The sequence below is a fragment of the Chanodichthys erythropterus genome, chromosome 22 (genome assembly GCF_024489055.1).
Source record: "Chanodichthys erythropterus isolate Z2021 chromosome 22, ASM2448905v1, whole genome shotgun sequence".
Classification (NCBI taxonomy): Eukaryota; Metazoa; Chordata; class Actinopteri; order Cypriniformes; family Xenocyprididae; genus Chanodichthys; species Chanodichthys erythropterus.
Genome location: NC_090242.1, coordinates 9,834,198 through 9,858,136, shown reverse-complemented (window position 1 = coordinate 9,858,136; position 23,939 = coordinate 9,834,198). Strand labels below are relative to the sequence as shown.

The 23,939-nt window shown below is 36.1% G+C and overlaps 1 protein-coding gene across 8 annotated transcripts in view; it reads right to left on the bottom strand.

The window, feature by feature from the left end:
* tcf7 (transcription factor 7) overlaps positions 1–21,473 on the bottom strand; it is a 56,943-nt gene extending 35,470 nt beyond the window's left edge. For 3 of the 8 annotated variants that reach the window (XM_067375109.1, XM_067375115.1, XM_067375116.1), the window contains exons 1-3: positions 21,102–21,472; positions 20,945–21,011; positions 20,123–20,226 (exon numbers count right to left, since the gene is read on the bottom strand). In XM_067375109.1, coding sequence (XP_067231210.1) covers positions 20,123–20,226; positions 20,945–21,011; positions 21,102–21,284 — 354 coding nt within the window. In that variant the 5' untranslated portion in view covers positions 21,285–21,472. Of the gene's footprint in view, positions 1–20,122; positions 20,227–20,944; positions 21,012–21,101 lie in introns of all 8 variants that reach the window. The other 5 variants (XM_067375110.1, XM_067375112.1, XM_067375114.1 and 2 more) reach the window with 2 other exon arrangements.
* Between the last annotated feature and the right edge of the window lie 2,466 nt (positions 21,474–23,939).

Here is a 23,939-nt window from a genome sequence, read left to right as displayed (position 1 = left end):
TATATATATATATATATATATATATATATATATATATATATATATATATATATTTATTTATTTATTTTTTATGATTATTATTTTTTTATTTTGAGGTTGTCAAAACTAGAATTTTTTTTTATTTTACTAAATATATACCTTAAACACAATTTTTAAAATAAATTTATACCTTAACAATATTTTGCAGCTTAGCAAATCTAAAAACTATTATTTTTACTAAATTTATATCTTTAAAAAATTTTTTTTAGAATTTGTCAAAAATAGAAACACATTTTTTTAAATAAATATACACATTAAAAAATATTTTAGAACTTGTCAAAACTAGAGACAGTTTTTTTATTATTAAATTTATACCTTGTAAAATATTTTACAGCTTGTCTTAACTAGAAACAATGTTAAAATATATTTATGCATATATATATAATATATATATATATATATATATATATATATATATATATATATATATATATATATATATATATATATATATATATATATATATATATATATATATATATATTTATTTATTTTGAGGTTGTCAAAACTACAATTAGTTTTTTTTATTTTACTAAACATATATCTTATACACAATTTTTTAAATAAATGTATACCTTAACAATATTTTTGAGCTTATGAAATCTAAAAACTAATATTTTTACTAAATTTATACCTTTAAAAAATATTTTAGAGCTTGTCAAAACTAGAAATTAATTTTTTAAAATATATACATTATAAAATATTTAAGAGCTTGTCAAAACTATAAAAAAGTTTTAAAATAAATTTATACATTAAAAAATATTTTAGAGCTTGTCAACTACAAACAATTTTTTTATTAAATAAATATATAAATTTTTTTAAATAAATTTATAGATTAAAAAAATATTTCTGAACTTGTCAAAACTAGAGACATAGCTTTTTTTTAATTAAATGTATACCTAAATAAAAAATATTTAACAGCTTGTCATTTATACTTAAAAAATAATTTAGAACCTTTAAAATATTTTAGAGCTTGTTATTGTAATATTTTCCAGGTCTTTTCAAAATGAGGTTTGTTCAACCATCCTGGATTTTCTTCCACAAAACGCACACTGCTCTTTTTCACTTAATAAATTTACATGGTCATGCTGGAAAATGCACTAAAACTTTCCAAACATTTAACGTCTCTCACGTCGATGAAGGTGTTTGACCCACTTCAGACGTACAGTGAGTGTGAAAGAGAAGGAGAATTCAGTGAATAACGGACGAGTCTCTGAGAGTGAATGATGAAGACGTCAGGCAGGAGTAACCAGCAGCGGACATGACGTCTATTAGATTCAGACAGATATCAACATCTTCAAGCCTAATATGTGACTTTTTTGACACGATGTTTAGTCTGCTGCGCTTGATAAAGTTGGTGTGACATCACTGACCAGTGACTCAGTCTCCTCTCCATCCACGGGTGATTGTAATTATCGTGCGTCTCAGATGTGGCGTCAGATATCAATCACATCAAACCAGCGTGAAGCGGCTCTATCCTGTGGCTTCTCTATGAAGAAAATGTTTTTGAATGCTTCATATGTTTGTTAACCAAACTCCCAGAGGCAAAGACTCTGATTTATACGACAAGAAATGACTGATCATCAGACGAAGAGAAAAAGAAGAGAAGATATGACATTAACTACATAAACTGACATGCAAGTGTCTCACAGTCACTGAGAACAATAAACTCAAAGATGATGTGTGTGTGTGTGTGTGTGTGTGTGTGGACAGAACTAAATCCTGATGAGTTGGGAAGAGGAAATCAAAAGTTTCATCTGTGACATCACTTCCTGCTACAGAATGAGATAATACATCCTGACAAGAGTTATTATCTCTGACTTTGTCGCAGACATCAGATCTTCTGCGCTGTGGTGACGTCAAACACCCACACGCTCGAAGCTCCAACGAAAACAGGTCAAAGTGAAGCCGAGGCGACTGTGTCACATGTCACACCGCCAAACCTGACACATGTGCTGATGAGGTCCAGAGCGTTGCTATTTACCCTTTCACAGATTTAACATCAGTCTCTGGTGTCTCCAGAATGTGTGTGTGAAGTTTCAGCTCAAAATCCCCCACAGATCATTTATTATAGCTTGTCAAATTTGCCTCTATTTGGGTGTGAGCAAAAACACGCCATTTTTGTGTGTGTCCCTTTAAATGCAAATGAGATGCTGCTCCCGCCCCCTTTCCAAAAGAGGGCGGAGCTTTAACAGCTCAACAACAACAAAGCTGGAGAATCTCACGCAGCCAAAATGAGGAAAGTGTTCAGCCTTACATTGTTCAAACCGGAGTCGACACTGATGGAGAGACTCAGGAAGAAGTTACAACTTTTAGACGTTTCTGAATGGTTAGTGGATAAATTGATGTAGTTGCTGTGGAGTTGATTCAACTCATCCACTAGCATGTGCCGTCATGTTCATCTTTTGTGTTGAATTGACCCTCGTTTGTGAAGCAAGTTTCATCTTTACAACAATCTTCAGTCAGAACTGACGAAAAAATTTTATGTTTTGAATTTTTAAAATTATTTGCTTTATCAAAATGGGATGACATTTGGTGTCTTTTGTCACATCAGCTATATGAACACACAAAAAAATCATGGACATGTTAAAGGCCTTCACTCAGTTTTAATCTAAAATATAGCATTTATTGAAAAAAAAAAAAAAATTTAAAAGGGAAAAAATAGCTCATGAAAATGGTATAAATATTGCATAGCATTATAAAATCCTTTCAAAATTCTAAATAATAATCAGAAAATATTATTGAACAAAATTATATTACATTGATAAGTCACATTTCAAGGCTTCAGTCACTTTTGACCACAAGTGCATTCGTAATCCTAAAAATTTGTCACGCACAGAGACCTTGCACACACTTGGGTAAAGTTGGTTTTATATTCGCACATTCAGACATCCGTATTCAATAGCCTTGTTAATCACACTACATTGGACATTCACAAGTAAATATGCCATTAAAACAATTCTTGCATATTTTGATCGACTGTGAAAAATGTTGTAAGTTGACAATCGTTGATTGGCAATATCATGTCGCTGCTTAAAATTCGCAAACATTAATTTATTGCACATTTATTGGAAAGTCTGAATTTATCAGAAGTCTGAACGTGCGAATATAAAAGCAACTTTACCCAAGTCTTGCACGCTATTAATGAATGCTTTGCGAAAAAAAAAGCAAAACAATACAAAATGGAGTCTTCAAGCAGTGAGCACGATTTAGTTGTCCTCTCTCTCCTTGAAAAGAGGAAATATTGGGTCCATCCAATTTCGAGATTGCATAGTGAGAAAGGAGAGTTCAGGGATTCTCCCGAGCGTTTCAAAGTTTCCTTCAGGATGTCAGTGGCTCAGTTTGATGCTTTACTACTGGCACAATCTGTCTTTATATCCGGTCTCTTTGTATTCCTCACGTTGTTTGTCATTCAGTGCTGCTGTTTGTGCTGTAGGCAACGTGGATCAATTTATCAGATGCATTCGGGATTTTGGCGTTCGCCTACGGTGGCTCTGAATTGTCAAAATGCGTACCAAAAACGTTTTTTTTTTTTGACGGACGAAAGTCTCGGAGGCAGTGTGCAAACGCGATTGACATAACGCGAGGTCGAATTTATTTTTTAACGTGCGAATGTGCAAAGTCAGTTTACTCGTGTTTTCGGGTTGCATGTACACCAATAAGCTGATTAATTCATTAGGCTGATTTGCGTCCGCATCAGTGTGCATGTGCACAAACTCCGCGATGTTTGACCTGATATCAGATGTAATACAGATACACTAGTGAAAGAGAAGCTCTAATGCGTTTGATTAAAGGATCTCTCTGAAGATCACCACAACACCTTCACATCCACACATTATTCCTCTCTTCAGCTCGCGTCAATTAAAGCCTCGTGCCGTCTATTAGCCTGATCCTCTGCTCTTTAATCTCTCTTCGTGTTTCATCGACTGGAGTATTGATTTGATGTTCAGACTTTCATCTCCCACAGCCCAGAATGCAACAGAGGGGGTTTCTTTAACCCTTTCATGTTGAGGAAGAGATCACAGCTACATGATTCAAGCTCTTCATCCACATGTACTGTATTTACATATATATATATATATTTTCAGCAGACTGCTTTTACATTCATGCATTTGGCAGACGCTTTTATCCAAAGCGACTTACATTGCATTATACTATGCATTTGTATCTGAGTATGTGCAATCTCTGGGATGCAAAAAAGAAAATGATACATTAGCTCCTGGTTTACACTATTATTTTTAACACCGAACATAGACACAAAACAAAAGGAATAAGAAGAAGGTCACAACCTGATTGGACAGCTTTTATGATCAAAACAATGCTGTGTTCTGGGTTAAACGAGCTCGCTGTAAGTGTGTACATATGTGTGAAGAGCTTATGAAATGTGTGAAAGAGTGAAAACACTGGCAGGTATTCCTCCGTCACACACAAACGATGATCTGCTGCGAGGAAATGCGGTTCAGACGCCTGTAATGAACTATAATGGGCAACACTGCAACTGTGACAAGAAGAATCAGGTGTGCTTGAGAACATCTCGTGACATCACATCCTGTTTTTGGTTCATTTAGACGTCTCTGGTCCGTTCATATTTCAGTCGAACCGCACCAGAGTTGGCAGCGTTTACACTTATTCAAATGAACCGCACTAGCAGAGCAGTCAAACCAGACTTCATTTTAATGCCAAGAGTGAACACACCCTTAAAAATGATTCATAAAGCATTTATCTGGAGCAGATGAAGTTTTGGTGTGTTTTCCGCATGGGGATCGGAGCTTAGCAGTCACAATGAAGGAGGTATCAAGCAAATCAATCATGTGGACAAATCACACAGCAAGCCATCTTACCATATGATTATCATACAAAACACTGCCCCTATGGACTGAAAACTGGATCCGATTCATTCCATCCCGCTCCGAACACTGCATCCTATTTGTCCTGTGGTCGGGCGCATTGTTTGATGATGATTTGTAATGTAAATATGTGGTTTTCTGTGGCTATGCATGCCCCTGCTTCCCATAATTGGCAGTGACTTCCACGAGCGGCATCCCGGAGCAGCTCTGGCCAGCGAAGGTCTGTCCGTGACACGCGAGCGGCAGAGCCTCTCATGCGGTGCAGGAGTCCGTGGGAAAGAGCCACGGCTTTTCCCGCTGTGACTCACTGCTGTGAGGACGTGATGCACCGCGAGCCTCATCATCATCATCATCATCATCATCTCCAGACAGGACGCTGGTCGAGTGTGACAAACCTCAATCTAGTGCAGATCGCAGCTGTTTGGCATGATATTTTTTTAGTAGTCCTAATTTGCAGCGTTTTGTTCATAAATAAGCTTAATAAATGCATTATAATACATGCATAATGCCTTACAAACAACCTTATAATGTGTTGTGTCATCTCATGAATAATCATAATGACAGTAATAATACTTACCCTCTTATTAGATTTGGTAAAACCTTGTAATTTTACAGTTTTTTATGAATAAACATGATTTGCATTGTGAATGTATTGTTCACATTATAAAGCACTTTAGACTTTGTTTTCGTCAATTTAAGCAGTTAAAGACACTCATAATATGAAGTATGATACTGTGAAGATCTGAAGTGAACAATGTCAAGATATGAGACTCGGGAAAGTAAAAGAAATGAAACTGTGTGATATATAATAAAATAAAATGATGTTCATTCACTGTATGTTATAAATAAACATACTCTTAGTAGTTATATCCACAAATAGGTAAGTATTATTATTATTATTATTATAAGGTTGTTTATAAGGCATTATGCATGCTTTATAATGCATTAAGAATACCCTTATGATGCATTATAAATACAGGCTTCATCTGGTGTTATAATGTACTGTACTCTTAAACGTTACAACCACAAATAGTAAAGTATTATAATGTATTGTAACTGTTGTTATGATTATTTATCAAATGACACAACATTTTAGAAGGTTGTTTATAAGGCATTATGCATGTATTATAATGTGAATACCCTTATAATAATGCATTATAAATAAAAAAACACACACACACACAATATATATATATATATATATATATATATATATATATATATATATATATATATATATATATATATATATATATATATATATATATATATATATATATAAAATACCAAACAATTATTATTTTTGATTTGCCCAATCCTGATTATTTTATCATGTTTTCACTGGGATTTTTATCTCAATTTAAAAAAAAATCAGTTTATCGGTCTGTTCAACCCTGTTATGCTGCAAAACTTCCCTTCTAAAAATAAAGGTTTGATCTTTCTGACATCATAGTTAAACGAGTGACATCAAAAACCTCTGGTTTAAACAGAAGTTAGAAAAAAGTAACATTTTTACTCGAAGCCTTTATATATACGGCATTATAAACATTTTTAATGCATTAATTATGCCTTATAATGCACTGTATGATCTCATGAATAAATGTAACCACAGCTATAATACATTAAAATATTCACTGTTACACCTTTAGAAGGAAATCTCACGACAAACAACCAGTGCAAATATTATAATACATTTTAACTTTGGTTACAAATATTTGTTAAAAGATATAATGCATTATAACATATATTATAAATATCTTTATAATGAATTATACTATAGTATAAGGGCTTTAAGTAAAGTGTTACAAAAAAACAACAACAACAATAACAATAAAAAAACAATGACCTTCAACCCCGTAACATTACACCAGTGAAACATTCTGGATGTAACTGGGTTGACAAAACATCAAACCATTGGTACTATTGGTAATATTTAAGAATCATTCATTGAAAAACCTGTGAATTTCTCAAAAAATGTCATGTTTAATTAAATGTGTAACTTGACGTTTCTTTGTTATTCTTTAAAGGGATAGTTCACCCAAAAATGAAAATTCTGTCATCATTTACTCACCCTCAAGTTGTTTCAAACCTGTTTCTTTTTTTCTGTTGAACACAAAGACATTTTTAAAGAATGTTTGTAACCAAACAATTTTTGGACCCCAATGACTTCCATAGTATTTTTTTTCTACTATAGAAGTCAATAGGCTCCATCAACATTCTTCAAAATATCTTGAATATCTGAAACTCGTACAGGTTTGGATCAGCTTGAGGTGAGTAAATGATGACAGAATTTTCATTTTTGGGTGAACTATCCCTTTAAGTGTTCTCCAATAATCTTGACTTTCAAAAAAATCTTATTTTACAGCGGTAAACTTTTTAAATGACACGAATATAATCCTTACATTCTTAGCATAAACTACTAAATTGAGATTGCACCACTGCTGGATTTTAGAGGAACACAACTACTAATATAATATAATATAACAGCGAGTCTGTAAAAAGTTTCCATTTGTTGCCTGAGCTTGCTTTGTTTTTCAGGTGAGGAGAGAAGGCTCGGTCTGGTCTCATTTTCCATGGTAAACCACAAGATCTTACCGCACACAACTGTACTCAAACAACCAAACATACACAAAGCCTCGAGCAGGCAAAGAAGATCTGTCAAAACACGCCCACCCACCCTTCACATCCCACAAACCCTCGCAGAGCAGCACCACGGACACTCAGAGTCCAAGAGCAGACCAGCGTATGTTTGTTCCTTGCAACACAAAGGCAGAACGTTTATAATTATAAGCAGCAGTCGGCATGAATTAACAATGAATCAAAAGCAAATATGGTCATATTCTGGATCTGACACATCAGTCTTTAACCCTCAGAAGAAGCAGGGATGACACAGCGCCGGTCCGGGTCTGGGATGATCTCACCCGCTCTAAATCACTCTCGCATTAGTCAGGAGATGAAGTTCATCTGCCATTAAACAGCAGGGAGTCTCTTTAAACAGACTCTGATCTCTGTGGATGAGTTCTCTAGCTCTTAAACTGAGGATTCGGCGCATGAATCTCTCAAAATACAGGTTATTTAAGGCATTGATTGTTCCATGAAGAGCATCAGACTCATATAGTCTGATATAGTGAGGAAAAGTCTGATATTTGGTGCAGATGCTGATAAGGGCAAAAAGTGATGAAATTCTGATTCTTGTGATGTAAATCACAGTATAGCAGATGCTTGCATAAAATGCATATAAATATCAATATGTCTTAGTAAGATGATTTTTAAATGCTTAGTTTTCTGATCAAATCTCTAGTTTATAAACATATAATGCAATGCAATACAATGATAATTGAAAGATGAACAAAATAAACCTTCCACGATTATATTTGATACTCATGATTTCTCTAAAAAATGATGTCTGGATAATCAAGTAAACCGAAGATGCTTCAGTAAATGAAATATTTCAAACAACATCAAAGTTATTCTTACGTTTACTTGATAAAATCAGTGCAGATTTGACAGTCAATCAGACGACAGAAAGGATGGAATAGATTGTGTGCGACAGGTTTATCAGCAAAGTTTTGATAATTTAATGACATCCATTAAACATTTGCATTGCACAAAAAAGTGGAACAGGGATTATTCTTCACACTGGGAAAAAAGGTTCTTTTAAGTACTTTGGAAACCCAAAATGGTTCTTCTATTGCTTTGCTAGAGTGCACAACAGTCAGTCAGAAAGCTTTCGAATCGTGTTCGTTTGCGGACACGCATCGGTCTAGAAACTTCGGTCACCTGGCCGTGAAACAGTTAAGGAAGAAAAGCAGAGCGCCTTCGACTGTTTAAAGTCGTTCGCAACAAGGTGCACCAGGTGCGCCGCGTGGTTACCAGCCTCTGTGTTTACTGCTGACTCCCTTCCGCAAGAGAGCAGCTTCACGCCGTGTTTACTCCACACCCCACCGCCCACGCCTCCTCCAAGCCATCAGATAAGACGCAGACAGAGAGAGAGACGGAGGGAAACACTCGCGCTCTCCTCCAACAGATCCTGCAGCGCACAGAAGCGCTTGCATCGTAGTAAAAGTGCAGATACTCACAGGCATAACCACAGCACACCTTCACTCCACTCTCACTGAGACAGAGAAACCTCGCTGATATCACCCAACACAGGATGTAGGATGTATGTCAGCGGCATCACACACACACACACACGCGTGTGCATGAAAACAAACACTTTAAAAGAAGTGCTAAATGCACCATTGTCGTCATGCAGCTACATAATCGTTCAAACTGAAGGCAGAATCGGGGGGTTTCCCTGAAAATCATTGAAAACCTGGGGACTTCTCACTAGAGAGCCACTTTTATGTTTCTCATTGAAAAGTTAGCCTTTTTTCTTCCTCAAGATCCAAGAAGACCTTGTTCTCTGTCCCACAAGCTATTTTTAGCACTTGAAATGCTTTCCAGTTGGCTCTGGACGATCATAAGAGGGGGAAAAACCGCAGCGAAAACCACGTTCCAGAACATCTGAAAGGGAGCGGGCAGCAGATCTGGGATCTCCCTACTTTTAAAGCGATCAGTTTGTGGTGATTTCTCCATCTGTATTTCTACAGGCCGCAGGTACAACAACGCTCAGATTCTGCAGCAGTCGCCTACATAATGCTCTTCCTCTCTCGTTACACTTAATGATCTTCAATCCTGCGAGCAACAAAACACGCAAATGTCTTCTGACGTGACAACAGCCTCACCCTCGCATCTCGAGATACGCCTCGGCCCTTCCTTCAACGAGTGCCTGATCACTTTAAACGCAATCAAAGATCTGAATGCAATGCAGTACAATGATGATTAAATAAACCTTACTTAAAAGATGATGATCTTTTTTGATACCCATGATTTTTCGAAAAACAAAAAAATTATGTATGGATAATCTCGTAAACCTAAGTTGCTTCAGTGCGTGTTCATCTTGAAATATTACTAACAATATCAAAGTTATTCTTGCATTTACTTGTTTACAATCGCACTGTAAACACTAACGCTCAACGTAATTCATTGGTTTGAGTAGGACAAACTCAAATTAAATATTTTAGTTTTGAGTTCAGGAAACTGAATCATTTTAAGTCATTTTGAATTGTTTTATTGTTTTGGGTTTTATGAACTTGTTTCTTTTAATTTAGACAAACTTAAATTTACCTGAAACTGGGCTGGAATTTCTATTTCCAAGCATGCTTTGCCATGATGCTCGAAAGGGGGAATAAATGCTAAATATTAGGGATGCACGATATATCGGCCACAATATCGGTATCGACCGATATATGTTCATTTTATTAGAGACTCAAACTGAGCAAAAATATGCAATTTTGGTGGAGATGCTGATAAGGGCAAAAAGTGATGAAATTCTGATTCTTGTGATGTAAATCACAGTATAGCAAATTCATTTAAATATCAATGTCTTAGTAAGATGATATTTAAATGCTTAGTTTTATGATCAAATCTCTGTAGTTTTAAAACATCTAATGCAATGCAATACAATGATGATTGAGAGATGAACAAATAAACCTTCCTCAAAAGATGATAATATTTGCATTTACTTGTTTACAGTCACACTGTAAACACTAACGCTCAAAATAATTCATTGGTTTGAGTAGAACAAACTCTATTTTTGTTTTGAGTTCAGGCATCATTTTAAGTCATCTTGAATTGTTTTATTGTTTTGAGTTTTATGAACGTGTTTCTTTTAATTTAGACAAACTTAAATTTACCTGAAACTGGGCTCTATGTTCATTTTTAACGTTATCATTATCAGCCTGATAAGACAACTTTGCATATATATTAAAGCAGATAAATAATGGATTAGTTCCTTCAGCTGAGACACTTCAGATTCACACTGTTCACCATGATTTTAAATTTCTTGAAATATGATTGAAATCACTTCAAAAAAGAAAATACAGTTAAGCTCAACATGTACAGCACAAGTCTGTCATATAAACTACATAAATATATAATGAGAATATTATAATCGTGTGTTTGGGACATGGCTTTTAATGATGAGACTTTTGTTTTTGTAATCAGACTCTATAAAAATTTTGATTTTGATTTATTGGCCAATATATTGGTTATCGGCTTTCAAATATAAAGAAATATCGGTTATCGGTATCGGTCAAAATTTCATATCGGTGTTAAGTAGTGTTTAATGTTTTGCTATCTTAATTTAGAAGAGTTTCTGTTATTTTTGGAGGGTTACCATCATGGTGACTAAATTTCCACTATAAAAAATATAATTTAAGATGTCGGCGCTGATTCTTAAGTACATAATACATGTTACATTGTAGAACACAATACATCATGCCAAAGAAAATAAATGTGTAAATGTGTGAAAAGACTATGTGATAATTTAAGTTTAATTTATGAATTAACTTCCTCAAAAATTAAGTTAAGAGCAATTAAAATGCATGAGTACTGAAGATAAATCTGCCAGTTCTGCTTACTTAAACTTTGAACTTCTTAACTTAAATTTTATGTAACCGATTACCTCAAATTTTTTGAGTTTGACCAACTTATTTGGGTTTACAATGCAGTAAAGATTTCACAGCAAACAGACACGTGATGCTAAATAAAGTCTAAACTATCAATCTGATGATAGTAGATGGGTTGTGAACATCATCTGAAGTTCATGCAGATTATTAACTATGAGCTTTAATACACCACAAAAGAATACAGTAATATCGATAAGCCTGAGATTACAATGATGTGGTCGGGCTCCATGCTAACAGCATCAGTGAGAGAAAACGCCACGTGTTTCTCGATAATTGGTAGATCAGGACACACTCGAGAGTGCTGTTGTGATAGAGATCATATAGGAAGTAGGTTAGTCAGCCATCACTTTAACCTCTGTCCCAAAACACGTGAAAACCAAACACACACAATAAAAAACAGGTGACAAGAAACCAAACAGATCAAACAGTCTTTCATGATAAAAGTAACAGGCTATCCATCTATAAGTGCTTGGTAAATATAGGTTTAAATGGCCAATATACAAATGATGCAACTTAACGACAAAATAACGTACAGTTAAAAATAAAAAAAAACAAGCTTGAACAAAGCGTCAGTTTTGTTTTTTTAACCTTACTCCAACTCCAAATGCAGTCATCTGAACAAACAATTTTTTATGTTGCACAATGTTGTGAAAGTTTCCAGCATGCACTGCAGCTTGAAATGATGTGGTAACTTTTATTAAAAACAATTTCCTTCATATCTTTACTGAATTAACTTTTGTTGATCATCAGCGTGTTTATGAAGATGTGCATCTCATCGCAACTGTTGGATTTAATATATTGGCCCATCAGTGTAATTCTGTACACTCTAAAAAATACTGGGTTAAAAACAACCCAAGTTGGGTTGAAAATGGACAAACCCAGCAATTGGGTTGTTTTGACCCAGTGGTTGGGTTAAATGTTTGCTCAAACTGCTGGGTAGTTTTATTTAACTCAACTATTGATTAAAAATCACTGTATTACTTGCTTAAAATGAAGAACATTATGCAATACAATAAACATTAATTAAATTGCTTATAAACAAATGTTCATCTTTTGATTATTGTTTCCTATAGTAATTATGTGTCTGATTTTTAATTTCCAACAAATGTTGGGTTCATTTTAAGCAAGCAATACAGTCATTTTTAAACAATAGTTGAGTTAAATAAAACTACCCAGCAGTTTGGGCAAACATTTAACCCAATCACTGGGTCAAAACAACCCAATTACTGGGTTTGTCCATTTTCAACCCAACTTGGTTTGTTTTTAATAATCCCAATAATCTACATGATGCTCATTAGATGAACAAAAGTATTTGATTAGTCAGGTTAACCTAAATTGATTATAATAGGTTGCCTTTTGTTTTTAAGTTAACTTTTTTTTTTTCAGTTTCATCAAATGAACGCGCTTTATTTACAAATCTGCAGATCTACAAACAACAACACTACAGATAACATAACCAGCATGTGATCAATCATCTTAAAGCGACAGTTCACTCAAAAACAAATATTCTGGCCCACACCCATGTGACTCACTTTCTACAGCTGAACAAGGCCCAAACTAAAAAGTTTTGGAGCAAATGACCCAATGTTCATCATTATTACCAAAACTGTAATATTTACACTTCTACATCCACACATTCTTTAATCTCGGACGCTCACGATCACGAGACGTCATGTTTCACACCTGTGATGTAACCATGACCTGTTGTTCTCCGTAAACGCACAACCAGAGCAAAAGAACTGTAGCTATGGATTCTGGGACACATGCTGAGCTTGTCCCACAAGAGTCTGCGCTGCACTTCCCACTGCTGGGGTCAGCCAACGCCCCCAGCACCCCGAATTAGTGCCGGGCCAGACCTACTGGAGCCTCGGCAGCCACATGGGGCGGCACACATGGGTGTGATCACACGGCCTAATCCCGCTCCCATCTGATACCCATCTACCAGCAGCACGACTGCCACAGCTGGGTACAGCACACACACACACACACAAACGTTATCACAGGAGCCTCTGCGGAGGTTTAAGACACTTCCTTCCAACTGAAACCTTGCTCAAAACAACAGTGCGACATCCCACAAATCAGCGGGAATCTACTGTGAAATGAACAGAACAGCAGCGTGATGGAAAACTGAGCAATTCACCAATGACTTCATCTAGGACACATCAACCCAGTCAATGAGTACGCAGGATCAAACGTCGTCCTGATTAGATGGAAACATGCTGCAAGAGTGTAAAATGGGATGAATATTACAACATAATAGTATGTTTAACTAAACAACTAATATTATCGGCTGGATAATGAGATCAACACTATTATTAAAATGAATAATGGCACGATTGTTGAGCTGAGTTTTGCTACATTAACACTGCTATTTTCCTGTTTATTACTATGAAGCAGCTTTCAAAACTTGTATAAAGAGAATAAATGAGATTTTTCTCTTGATCATAGATGGCAGAAAATCTCATCTCAACACATTTGATGAACGGCTATAACATTTTTGAGGTTAATTTGAGGTCTGTTTTGTGGATTATCAAAGGTTTTTGAGACTTCTGGTTAATAGGGAGTTAAATGTGGAGTAAAAATATTGTTTTCATCTTAAAGAGTTAAATAAAACTAGACCTATGTGCCATCAGAATTGGCGCAGAAGTCCCCGAGCGGCCTAATGTTTACTAGTGTTGTTATTTTTTAATTTAATGCTTCATGGGGCTGGAGCAGTGTGTTGTGATTGGTCAAGTGCTTCGAGCGTGTTTGGGAAATGTCCCGCCCCTTACCATAACCACCAGTTTCAACAGCAGTTTTAAACAAAAAATCCTGGCAGCTGTGATTGCCAGAATAATTCAGTAAAAAATACAGTAAACATATTTACAGAACAACTTGTAAATTTTACAGTATAAAACTTTAATTTACAAACTGCAATTTAAACCAGTAAAACCAACAATGCACACTGCTACTAAAATCTGTTGTGTACCTTTAACATATACTGACAACCATAATAATGCAGGTGGTGAAAGAGGAAGCCACATAAAGAATCATGAAGAAGTTCATCACAAGTAGCCTTTTCACAAGCTGAATTATACTAGTATACAGAAGTATACATTCACACAAACACCATCATGGTAACACACACGACACTGAAATAATGCGATAAACGTTCATTAAACAACAAAGATGCAACATAAAACCCAAATGTGCATAACTGATAACAAAAACTATTATTATTTAAACAAATCAAATGTGAATTGTCACACAGGGAATTTATCATTATTTTCGCCAAGGACATTTTTTTTTTTTTTTTCACAGACAAAAACTAGACGATAACTAAATAAAAACCAGTTTTGAATGACAAAAACTATGACAAAAATCTACAGACATGTTCGTCAACAAATAAAAATGGGACGCTTTGGGAAGAAATCCAGTCAGAACCGATGTCCTGCGCTGTAGATGTGCACATTTGAATTGTAATGTGCCGATCTAGCTTAGTCTGTCGGGACAAAAGCTGGATACACTTACCGCATGTGTGTGACGACACAAACAGAGCTCTATTCGGTGCGGTGTACTGTGCACACACACCTGAAGAGGGCAGCCGCGTGCACAGACGACGTACTACAGCAGACGAGTACTGAATTAAGTTCTCTTTTACGTCTTAATGGACAAATACACACAACATTATGTCAAAATGTCAGTTTTGGTGAGTAATAATATTAATCAAAAAAGAAAAGACTAAGAGAAAAACATTCACTGCTCTTTAAAGCGGTTCTTGATTATGATTTCACTTTTTTTACTTTAGTTAATGTTGCTGTTTGATCATAAACAACATCTGCAAAGTTACGACGCTCAAAGTTCAATACAAAGAGAGATATTTTCTTTTACAGAAATCGCTTTTTAAGGACTACAACGAGCTTCTTCCTGGGTTGGTGACATCACTAACCCTAAAATTTACATAAACCCCGCCCCCGAGAACACACAACAAAGGGGGCGGGGCCATGTTGGGCTGCTTTAGAGAAGAGGAAGAGTTGTTGTAGTCGAGTGTTGTTGTCATGCCGTCATTTTACGCCGGACTGCTTCACAAACGAGGGTCAATTCAACACAAAAGATGAACATGACGGCACATGCTAGTGGATGAGTTGAATCAACTCCACAGCAACTACATCAATTTATCCACTAATCATTCAGAAACGTCTAAAAGTTGTAACTTCTTCCTGAGTCTCTCCATCAGTGTCGACTCCGGTTTGAACAATGTAAGGCTGAACACTTTCCTCATTTTGGCTGCGTGAGATTCTCCAGCTTTGTTGTTGTTGAGCTGTTAAAGCTCCGCCCTCTTCTGGAAAGCGGAGCTCATTTGCATTTAAAGGGACACACACAAAAACGGCGTGTTTTTGCTCACACCCAAATAGAGGCAAATTTGACAAGCTATAATAAATGATCTGTGGGGGATTTTGAGCTGAAACCTCACACACACATTCTGGAGACACCAGAGACTGATGTTGTCAAAGGGGCGTTATAAGACCCCTTTAATTGATGCATTACAGTTTAACGTAACCCATTAGCTTTTAGTCAACTAAAACTAGACAAACAATTCAGATGACTAAAACATGACTAAAATTAAATGGCATTTTAGTCAGAAAACTATGACTAAAACTGAATCAAAATTTGCTGTCAAAATTAACACTAATCAGTATACAATTCCTTGAATGGCCAGACTCTGTTGTGCCTGTACTCTAAGACGTCTGGAGAACGGGTCGGGGGAGGCAAGGCGACTCCACACACCTGGGTGAGAACGAGCCGTCCTGTGGCCCACCTCACCCCTCACATTCATCTACAAGACAAAACAGCAGCTCGCAGCATCACACCTGCGTCACTGACTGCGCCTCGACTGCCAGAAACTTATGGTTGCCTTGAGGTGGGGGATTTTCTTTCACTTTTACTGCGCTTTGTCAAGACGGGTGGCGGGCTGATTCATTAAGAGAAAGTCTTGACGACAAGACGTACAGTAGCACAAACACTGATATGAAACGGCACCGCAATACATGAGTTCAATGTCAAAAACTCAGAAATGTGAGAAAACTGAAGAAGTAGGAGTTTTCAAATAAATCCTGCTTTTGGCTTTTGGAAAATAAGTTTTCTGACAGGACAAATTGGTTGAATTGCCACAGAGGTACCTGGCTCAAATTTTTGATTTTCTTGTTTTTTTCTGTAGAAAGACAAAGATAAATAGTGGTGAAAACCAAAAATATTAAATGTTACAAATGTATATTTACTGAGTAATCCACTATTGTAGAGGAGGGCCATTTTCACCTGAGATTTGGAGCCAAATTAAAGTGGTGTAAAAATGACTTAAGAAAGATGGCAACATCATTATTTTATTTCCACACAGAGATTGGTAGATCTATTAATAAAATCTGTTGACTTTATCAATCTTTGTTTCATTATATGCCAACAGTGACCGTTCAAAAATGGGACAGAAGCACTTCTTGTGTTTTTTTCCACAAGTTTGCATGTCTGTAACTCAAGAAGTATTAAAGATATCTTAATATCCTTTCAGATTCTGGTTCTTAATAAAGTTTACTTTTGGTATCTTCATTTTAAAGGCCCTCGATGGTTCAATCCCAGAGATATGGAGATCTTAATGCGGCTCTATGAGTAAACTGGTAAAGTGTACACATTTTCAGTGGTCAGACTCTCTTTATATAGCTGATACTTTTTTCTTTTAAAGAGGAATATCTGAAGAACTAATAATGTTAAAACTAGAACTGTTTTTCTATCAGTTCAATTGCATAGAACATGTCATAAATATTCCTTTTCCAAAGTTTGCATGCCTGTAACTCTAAAAGTATTCAATATATCTTAATATCATTCAAGATTCTCATTTTTAATAAACTTTTCTTTTGAAATTTTAATATTTAAGGCCCAATATGGTTCAATGCCATTTTCACACCCCTCTAATTTGGTTTCAAATCTCAGGTGAAAATTGACATTTTGACCCTCCATCTACAAAATAGTAGTGGATCACTTTTAATATTTTATAATATTTTTAACATTTAATATTTTGGCTTTCATCACTATTTATGTTGGTCTTTCTACAAAAAAAAAAATAATAACAAAGTCAAAAATTTGAGTTTCCAAAATTTGGTTGATTTGACACGCAACGACCCACAGGGAAATCAACAGGATTCAAACACTGATTTTATGTCTGACCATTACATGAGGAATATCAACTTTTGCCATCAAACAGAAGACTTAGGAGCAGCATATGCTAGAGCGAACAGATTACGGAAACCTTTGGTTCATCAGTCGGTAAAATTAATAAATCAAAATTGGAGTAGGCCTCAGGATTCTCAATCAATGCGCTGCAGCTTTTTGTTTCAGTTGCTGTTTATTGCATTGTGCACGTTGCTGTGTATTGAATCGACCATTTTTAGAAGAGATTCCAACAATAAAGTGAAGTTGAAAACTATCCAGTCGCTCTGAATGAAGGTTTCCACTACATCATCTGCCTCACACCTCGATGAAAGTCTTCGTTATCTGAGAAGAATTTGCTCGACAGCCCTGACTTCATGGGCTTGACATGTTGGAGCACGGCTCTGAGAGGACTCAAACACCTGTCTCTCTCTCTCTTGCGGCAGAACAGACACGACCACACCAATAATTACAGCTATAAACACCTGAGGGCATCCGACGGGTTTTGATAGCTTCCCAAATATTTCCGGCTCCATAAATAACCATGCAGGATTCGTCCGCAGGCGCTCGCTTCAAAGACTGGAGAAATGGGGCTCTTATCAATATTTGTATTTTAATATGTCTAATATATTTCATATAGGCGTGAATTAACCTCCAGTTTGAGCTTCACAGCACAACGACGAGTGACGCGTGCCGATCACGGCTTCCGCTTTCGAACCCAGAACTTGCAAGCTTTCCAATTGTGTCCCAGTTGAATTGGCAGAACGATGGTGTAATCGAGTGTCTGTTACTTATCGCCGTCGGTCAGAGCTGCTCTGGGTGGATTATGACACAAAGCCAGTGTTCTTCTATTGTTTACTCCAAGACTAAAGGCTGCTTGAACAACGGTTCAAGAGCAAGAGCTTTAACTTCAATCAATCGCTTCGTCTGTGGAAAACAACTACACTTACAACTCAACAAGGGATCCAGAGCTTAGCTGTGCATTGACATCAGCTCCGAGCTTGAATCCACAACACAACTATAATTTATAATCTGCCCAAAAACAATCCCCAAATTTGGAAGACCTTACAGTTTGGTTTCTCTGTGGAAAACGACTTGCGTTCAGACGGGACTGATGAAAAGAAGAGGACTAGAACAGCACTAGTTGTGTCATGACCACTAATCACAACAGCGCTTCCCGTACGACGGCCCTCAACATTCACACTGACTCACTTAAAGTTGAGAAAAACTGGAAGATTTCACAGCTGTACAGCATATTCACAAATCCGCCATCATCATCACACCTAATAATGCTTTCATAAAGACACCGTGGAAAAAAAATGCATTGTTGGATTTACTTAAGTGTTTGAGTATGGAGTAATTTGTGCACATAATTTAGTAATTGAAGTAAAGCAAGCAATTTCTTTGAGTAAATTCAAATCATTTTGAAATGGTCACAGTTAAATAATATTTATATGTTATGATAAAGTTTAATACATAAGATGAACACATTTATTGACAATTTACCTTATTAAATTAACTAAAATGCACTCATTGTACAAACTCAATTGATTTAAAAGGAGGAATTTCATCCTATAAACATATGAAAACACAAGCGCCAAAAATTCAAAAACATTACAGAAACTCCTCTAAATGTCCAACATAACTGAACATTAAACACTAACAACATCTTTATCTTTACTGAAAAACACTTTAATCCCTAAATTTACCCTCCTAACGCATTCCTTTGCAAAGCACGCTGGGAACTACGGATCCACTGCCCAGTTAGTTATGACAACATTCATTTTTTGCAATCTTAAGTTGACTGAACAAACACTTATTAAGTACAGCTGACAACACTCATTTTTAGTTTAAACAACTCAGTTAAATTAAGTTAAGGATGGTTTGAGTGAAACTACTGTGAACTTTACAGCGCGAGATATAGTTGTGCAATTACAAGCTTATAACGACACTTCAGGAAGCTCAAATCAGTTCCTGCACGCACGTTTTTCTTCACAAATACACTCCGTCCACACAGCCACACGGTGAAAGTCTTCAGATAAACGACAAATGAGATAATGATGTCATGCTACAAGTCATGCACAGAACTACTATAGCGCGGCGCTGATTTACCGTCTAAAGCATCAAAGTTGAGTAAGCAACGACTGACAGAACCAAACGTGTGCATCATGACACCAAAACGTCTCATGCACAGATCTAAAGCAACATTTGAATATTTAATGAGCTTAAAGGGACAGTTCACCCAAAAATGAAAATGTTCCAAACCTGTATGATTTTTTGCCCCACAATTGTTTGGTTACAAACATCCTTCAAAATATCTTCCAGTGCGTTCAGCAGCAGAGGAAAGAGCGAGTAAAATCATTTTTAGGTGAACTATCCCTTTAAGATTCGAATCAAACGAGCGGAGCGGGACTCTCCAGTGCCCTTTTCTTCTAGTGTAATTACAGGCCTGTCTCAGCAAACTTCAGTGCGGTTCACACACACACACACACACACCTGGACTCCTCTGATCAGATACAGACGGAAGAAGTGCTGTCATGAACTTACAGACGGCGAGACGGGTCCGTTCGGGAGGTACGGCTCCGGCAGCATCAGGAACGGGTATCCAGAATACGGTCCTTTATACATTCCACCATCTTGATGTTTGGGCACTTGAAGGGAGAAAACGAGACACAACAACATGTGAAAACATCATAATCATAATCAGACGGTCTCCAAAATATATAACGATGATCAATCACAGATTCTCTTCAAAGCGGTTTCGATTCTAAAGCGCAAATAACGGAAATAGATCAAACCTGTTTTAGAGGCAAAAAAAAATATATGAGTCAACAGCTTATTTAAGGATGCAGATTTCAGGTTTTCCCCCGAGAAAAGTCCATCAGTTACATATCAGAGCTAGACGAAAGTTTTTAATTTTCCCCAATTAAAGATGCTTTTAATTCAAGCCAAAACTAAAATAAGACTTTATGCGTTCAAGAAATGTTAGCAAATTTCCGGAGGCAATTTTGTCTCAAGCAAAGCCACACGCACAGATTTGTGTAAACAAGGTCACTCACTCACACACACACACACACCTACACACACACACACACACACCTACACACACACACACACACCTACACACACACACACACACACACACACACACACACACACACACACACACACACACACAGTTGCTTGTAGATACAGGTAAAAAAAAGAGAAAAAGAAAAGTAATGCACACTAAAAACTCTTCCCTAAAAAAATTAAAAATGAAACAAACAAAAATGAAACAACACTTTGTCATATTAAGAGAACTCCTCTCTCTCTCTCTGTGTGAGTGTGTGTGTGTGTGTGTGTGTGTGTGTGTGTGTGTAGTCTCACCGTCGTCCAGATGTTCTCGTTTATCGCTGTAGATCCTCTGATCCTCCTGATGTCCTCTTCTGATCACCTGTTCATCACAAACACACTTTATTTCTCTCACACATCACCACAACATCATCTGCACACACGCATGCACGCGCTCCCGGCGCGCTCTTACCGCAGAGCTGGAGTTCTGGCTGATCTCGGACTCATTGACCAGAGATGATTTGAGATCGGCCAGGTCGCTCTCCGTGAACGCGCTCTCGCGGATCTTCTCCTCGTGATCTCCTTCATCTTTAAACGCGATCATCTCATCATTCGCCCCGAGATCATCTCCCCCTCCACCGTTCAGCTGCGGCATATTCACGCGCTCGAGCGAACTTTATTAATGTACTTTTTGATTTGTTGTTGTCGTCGCTGTTTTCCGCGCTCTGATGAGCGTTTGAGACTCGCGCGAGGGAGGAAAAGTTCTTTATGCTGTGACGCTCCGCGCGACCTGAAAGTAACAAACAGTCGAGCTTTAGAACAGCGAAGATCAAAGAGACCGACGCGTGATTGACAGCTACAATGAGCCGAAGGGGGGTCCGCTCTTAAAGGGACACGAACACACTGTTGAGCTTCAGGGAGATCATTAGAAACTCTCATATCCACGAGAATACAGTGCACACAACACACACACACACATGATGATTTAAAGAGGGAAGCCGTGGAGTCACTGAGAGTAATTCAGACTGGCCTAAAGTATCTAAGAAACATGGCTTCACTGGCAACTTACTGAAATATAAAGTAAGATATAAGCGCGTGAATGAGTGATTTCTGAGACAAGAAGAACCCGTCATCAAAGAGATTATTGTCTTTTTTTTAGCGATCGAGCAATAAAACAGAGGAAGAGCTTCAGTTTACCTTGACAAGACAAGAGTCCCGTTTATATATATATATATATATATATATATATATATATATATATATATATATATATATATATATATATATATAACAAGGTATTTAACACTTAGTTACAAATATGCAATCAACATAATTGAAAAAAAGAATATTTTTTTTTTATTTTTATTTTTTATTTTCTGTTTTTATAACAGTGAATTGGGTTGTTTTAACCCAGCGGTTGGGTTAAATGTTTGCCCAACGTGCTGGGTGGTTTTATTTAACTCAACTATTGTTTAAAAATTCATATATGGCTGGATTAAATTGATTAAAAATTACTGTATTTCTTGTTTAAGATGAACCCAAAATATGTTGGAAATTAATATGTTTAATAAATTAAGTTTTAAAAAGTTTTATTATATATTAACATGTTTAATATATAATAATTACAAAATAAACATTTATTAAATTGCTTATTAATAAATATTCATCTTTTGATTATTATTGTAATTATGTGTCTTGTTTTTAATTTCTAACCTACATTCTAAAAAATGCTGGGTTAAAAACAACACAAGTTGGGTTGAAAATGAACAAGCCTAGTGATTGGGTTAATTTTAACCCAGTGATTGGGCTGTTTTAACCCAGCAGTTGGGTTAAATGTTTTCCAAACCTGCTGGGTAGTTTTATTTAACTCAACTATTGTTTAAAAATTAATATATGGCTGGATTAAAATGAGCCCAGGTACCCATAATTAGAGCCAACAATAATAATCAAAAGGTGAACATTTATTAATAAGAAATGTAATAAATGTTTATTGTTTAATTATTATTCATTAAACTTATTAATAAATGTTAATTTTCAGCATATTTTGGGTTCATTTTAAGCAAGCAGTACAGTAATTTTAAACAACAGTTGAGTTAAATAAAACTACCCAGTAGGTTTGGCAACATTTAACCCAAATGCTGGGTTAAAACAACCCAATGAATGGGTTTGTCCATTTTCAACCCAACTTGTTTTTTTTTTTAACCCAGCATTTTTTAGACCGTATTTTGGGTTCATTTTAAGCAGCCATATAGTATTTTCAAGCAATAATTGAGTTAAATAAAACTACCCAGCAAACATTTAACCCAACTGCTGGGTCAAAACAACTTTTTGGAGAGTGTGTTTATACCAACAGGGTCAATTACATGTTACTTCAACTCATTACCCATATAAGTTACTAGTGGCATATTAAATACATGTGCTGATTAGAATTTCCTAAATGACACATTTGCGAAAAGTATGATTTTTTTTTTTTTTGTGAAATATTGAGCGATCACCTTCTTGTGCATGACTTATTTTATAGTTTTGACTCTTTGAGTTTTAATGGAGAAATAATGAATCCTTCCTTCCCATGCTGTGCAGAAATATTTGAGTACATTTACTGTCATGAACTACAGCTGGGAATAAGAATTAAACACAAACAAAAATGTGTCTAGTATTTGCATAAGGCTGCATATTTATACAATATCTTCCATGCATATTAATAAATGGATTAAAAATGGCCTGTTTAATGCATGCAAATCTAAATTATAAATGAGACCTTGTTTATTTGCCTTGATTAAATATAGACAGCTGCTTATCATGGAAGCACCATTTTCCTAATGATTTCTCAATGTTTTCCATCCTGAGCTCAGATTTGCATGCTGCCAGACGGATAGAAGTCAGGTTTATGTTCTAGATTTAGGGATTTGTTCCTCAGCTGGCCTAGATCATTTCTTTATCTTCAGCATTTGTCTTTTGCGCAGACATTGTGTGACTTCAAATGTCAGAGTGTATAATTTACCATTTTGGAAGCCACAGGGGCAGGAAACGCAACGCTAACACGTTCACTGAGCAGAACCTGCTGTTTTTTCGACATGTTTGCATTGAATTAAGTGTCTGTCGCTTGTTCGTGATGGAGCAAGAGCACATGAGAAATTATGAGAAACCGATGTCTCAAAATAATCTTTACTTGAGACATAATGATTTTCATCAAAGCGGCAGGTTTTGATGTGTTTAGGTGAGAAATGAATACCTGGAAATAAGCACAAGCACTTTCCACACTGAAAAATGCTGGGTTAAAAACAACTCAAGTTGGGTTGAAAATGGACAA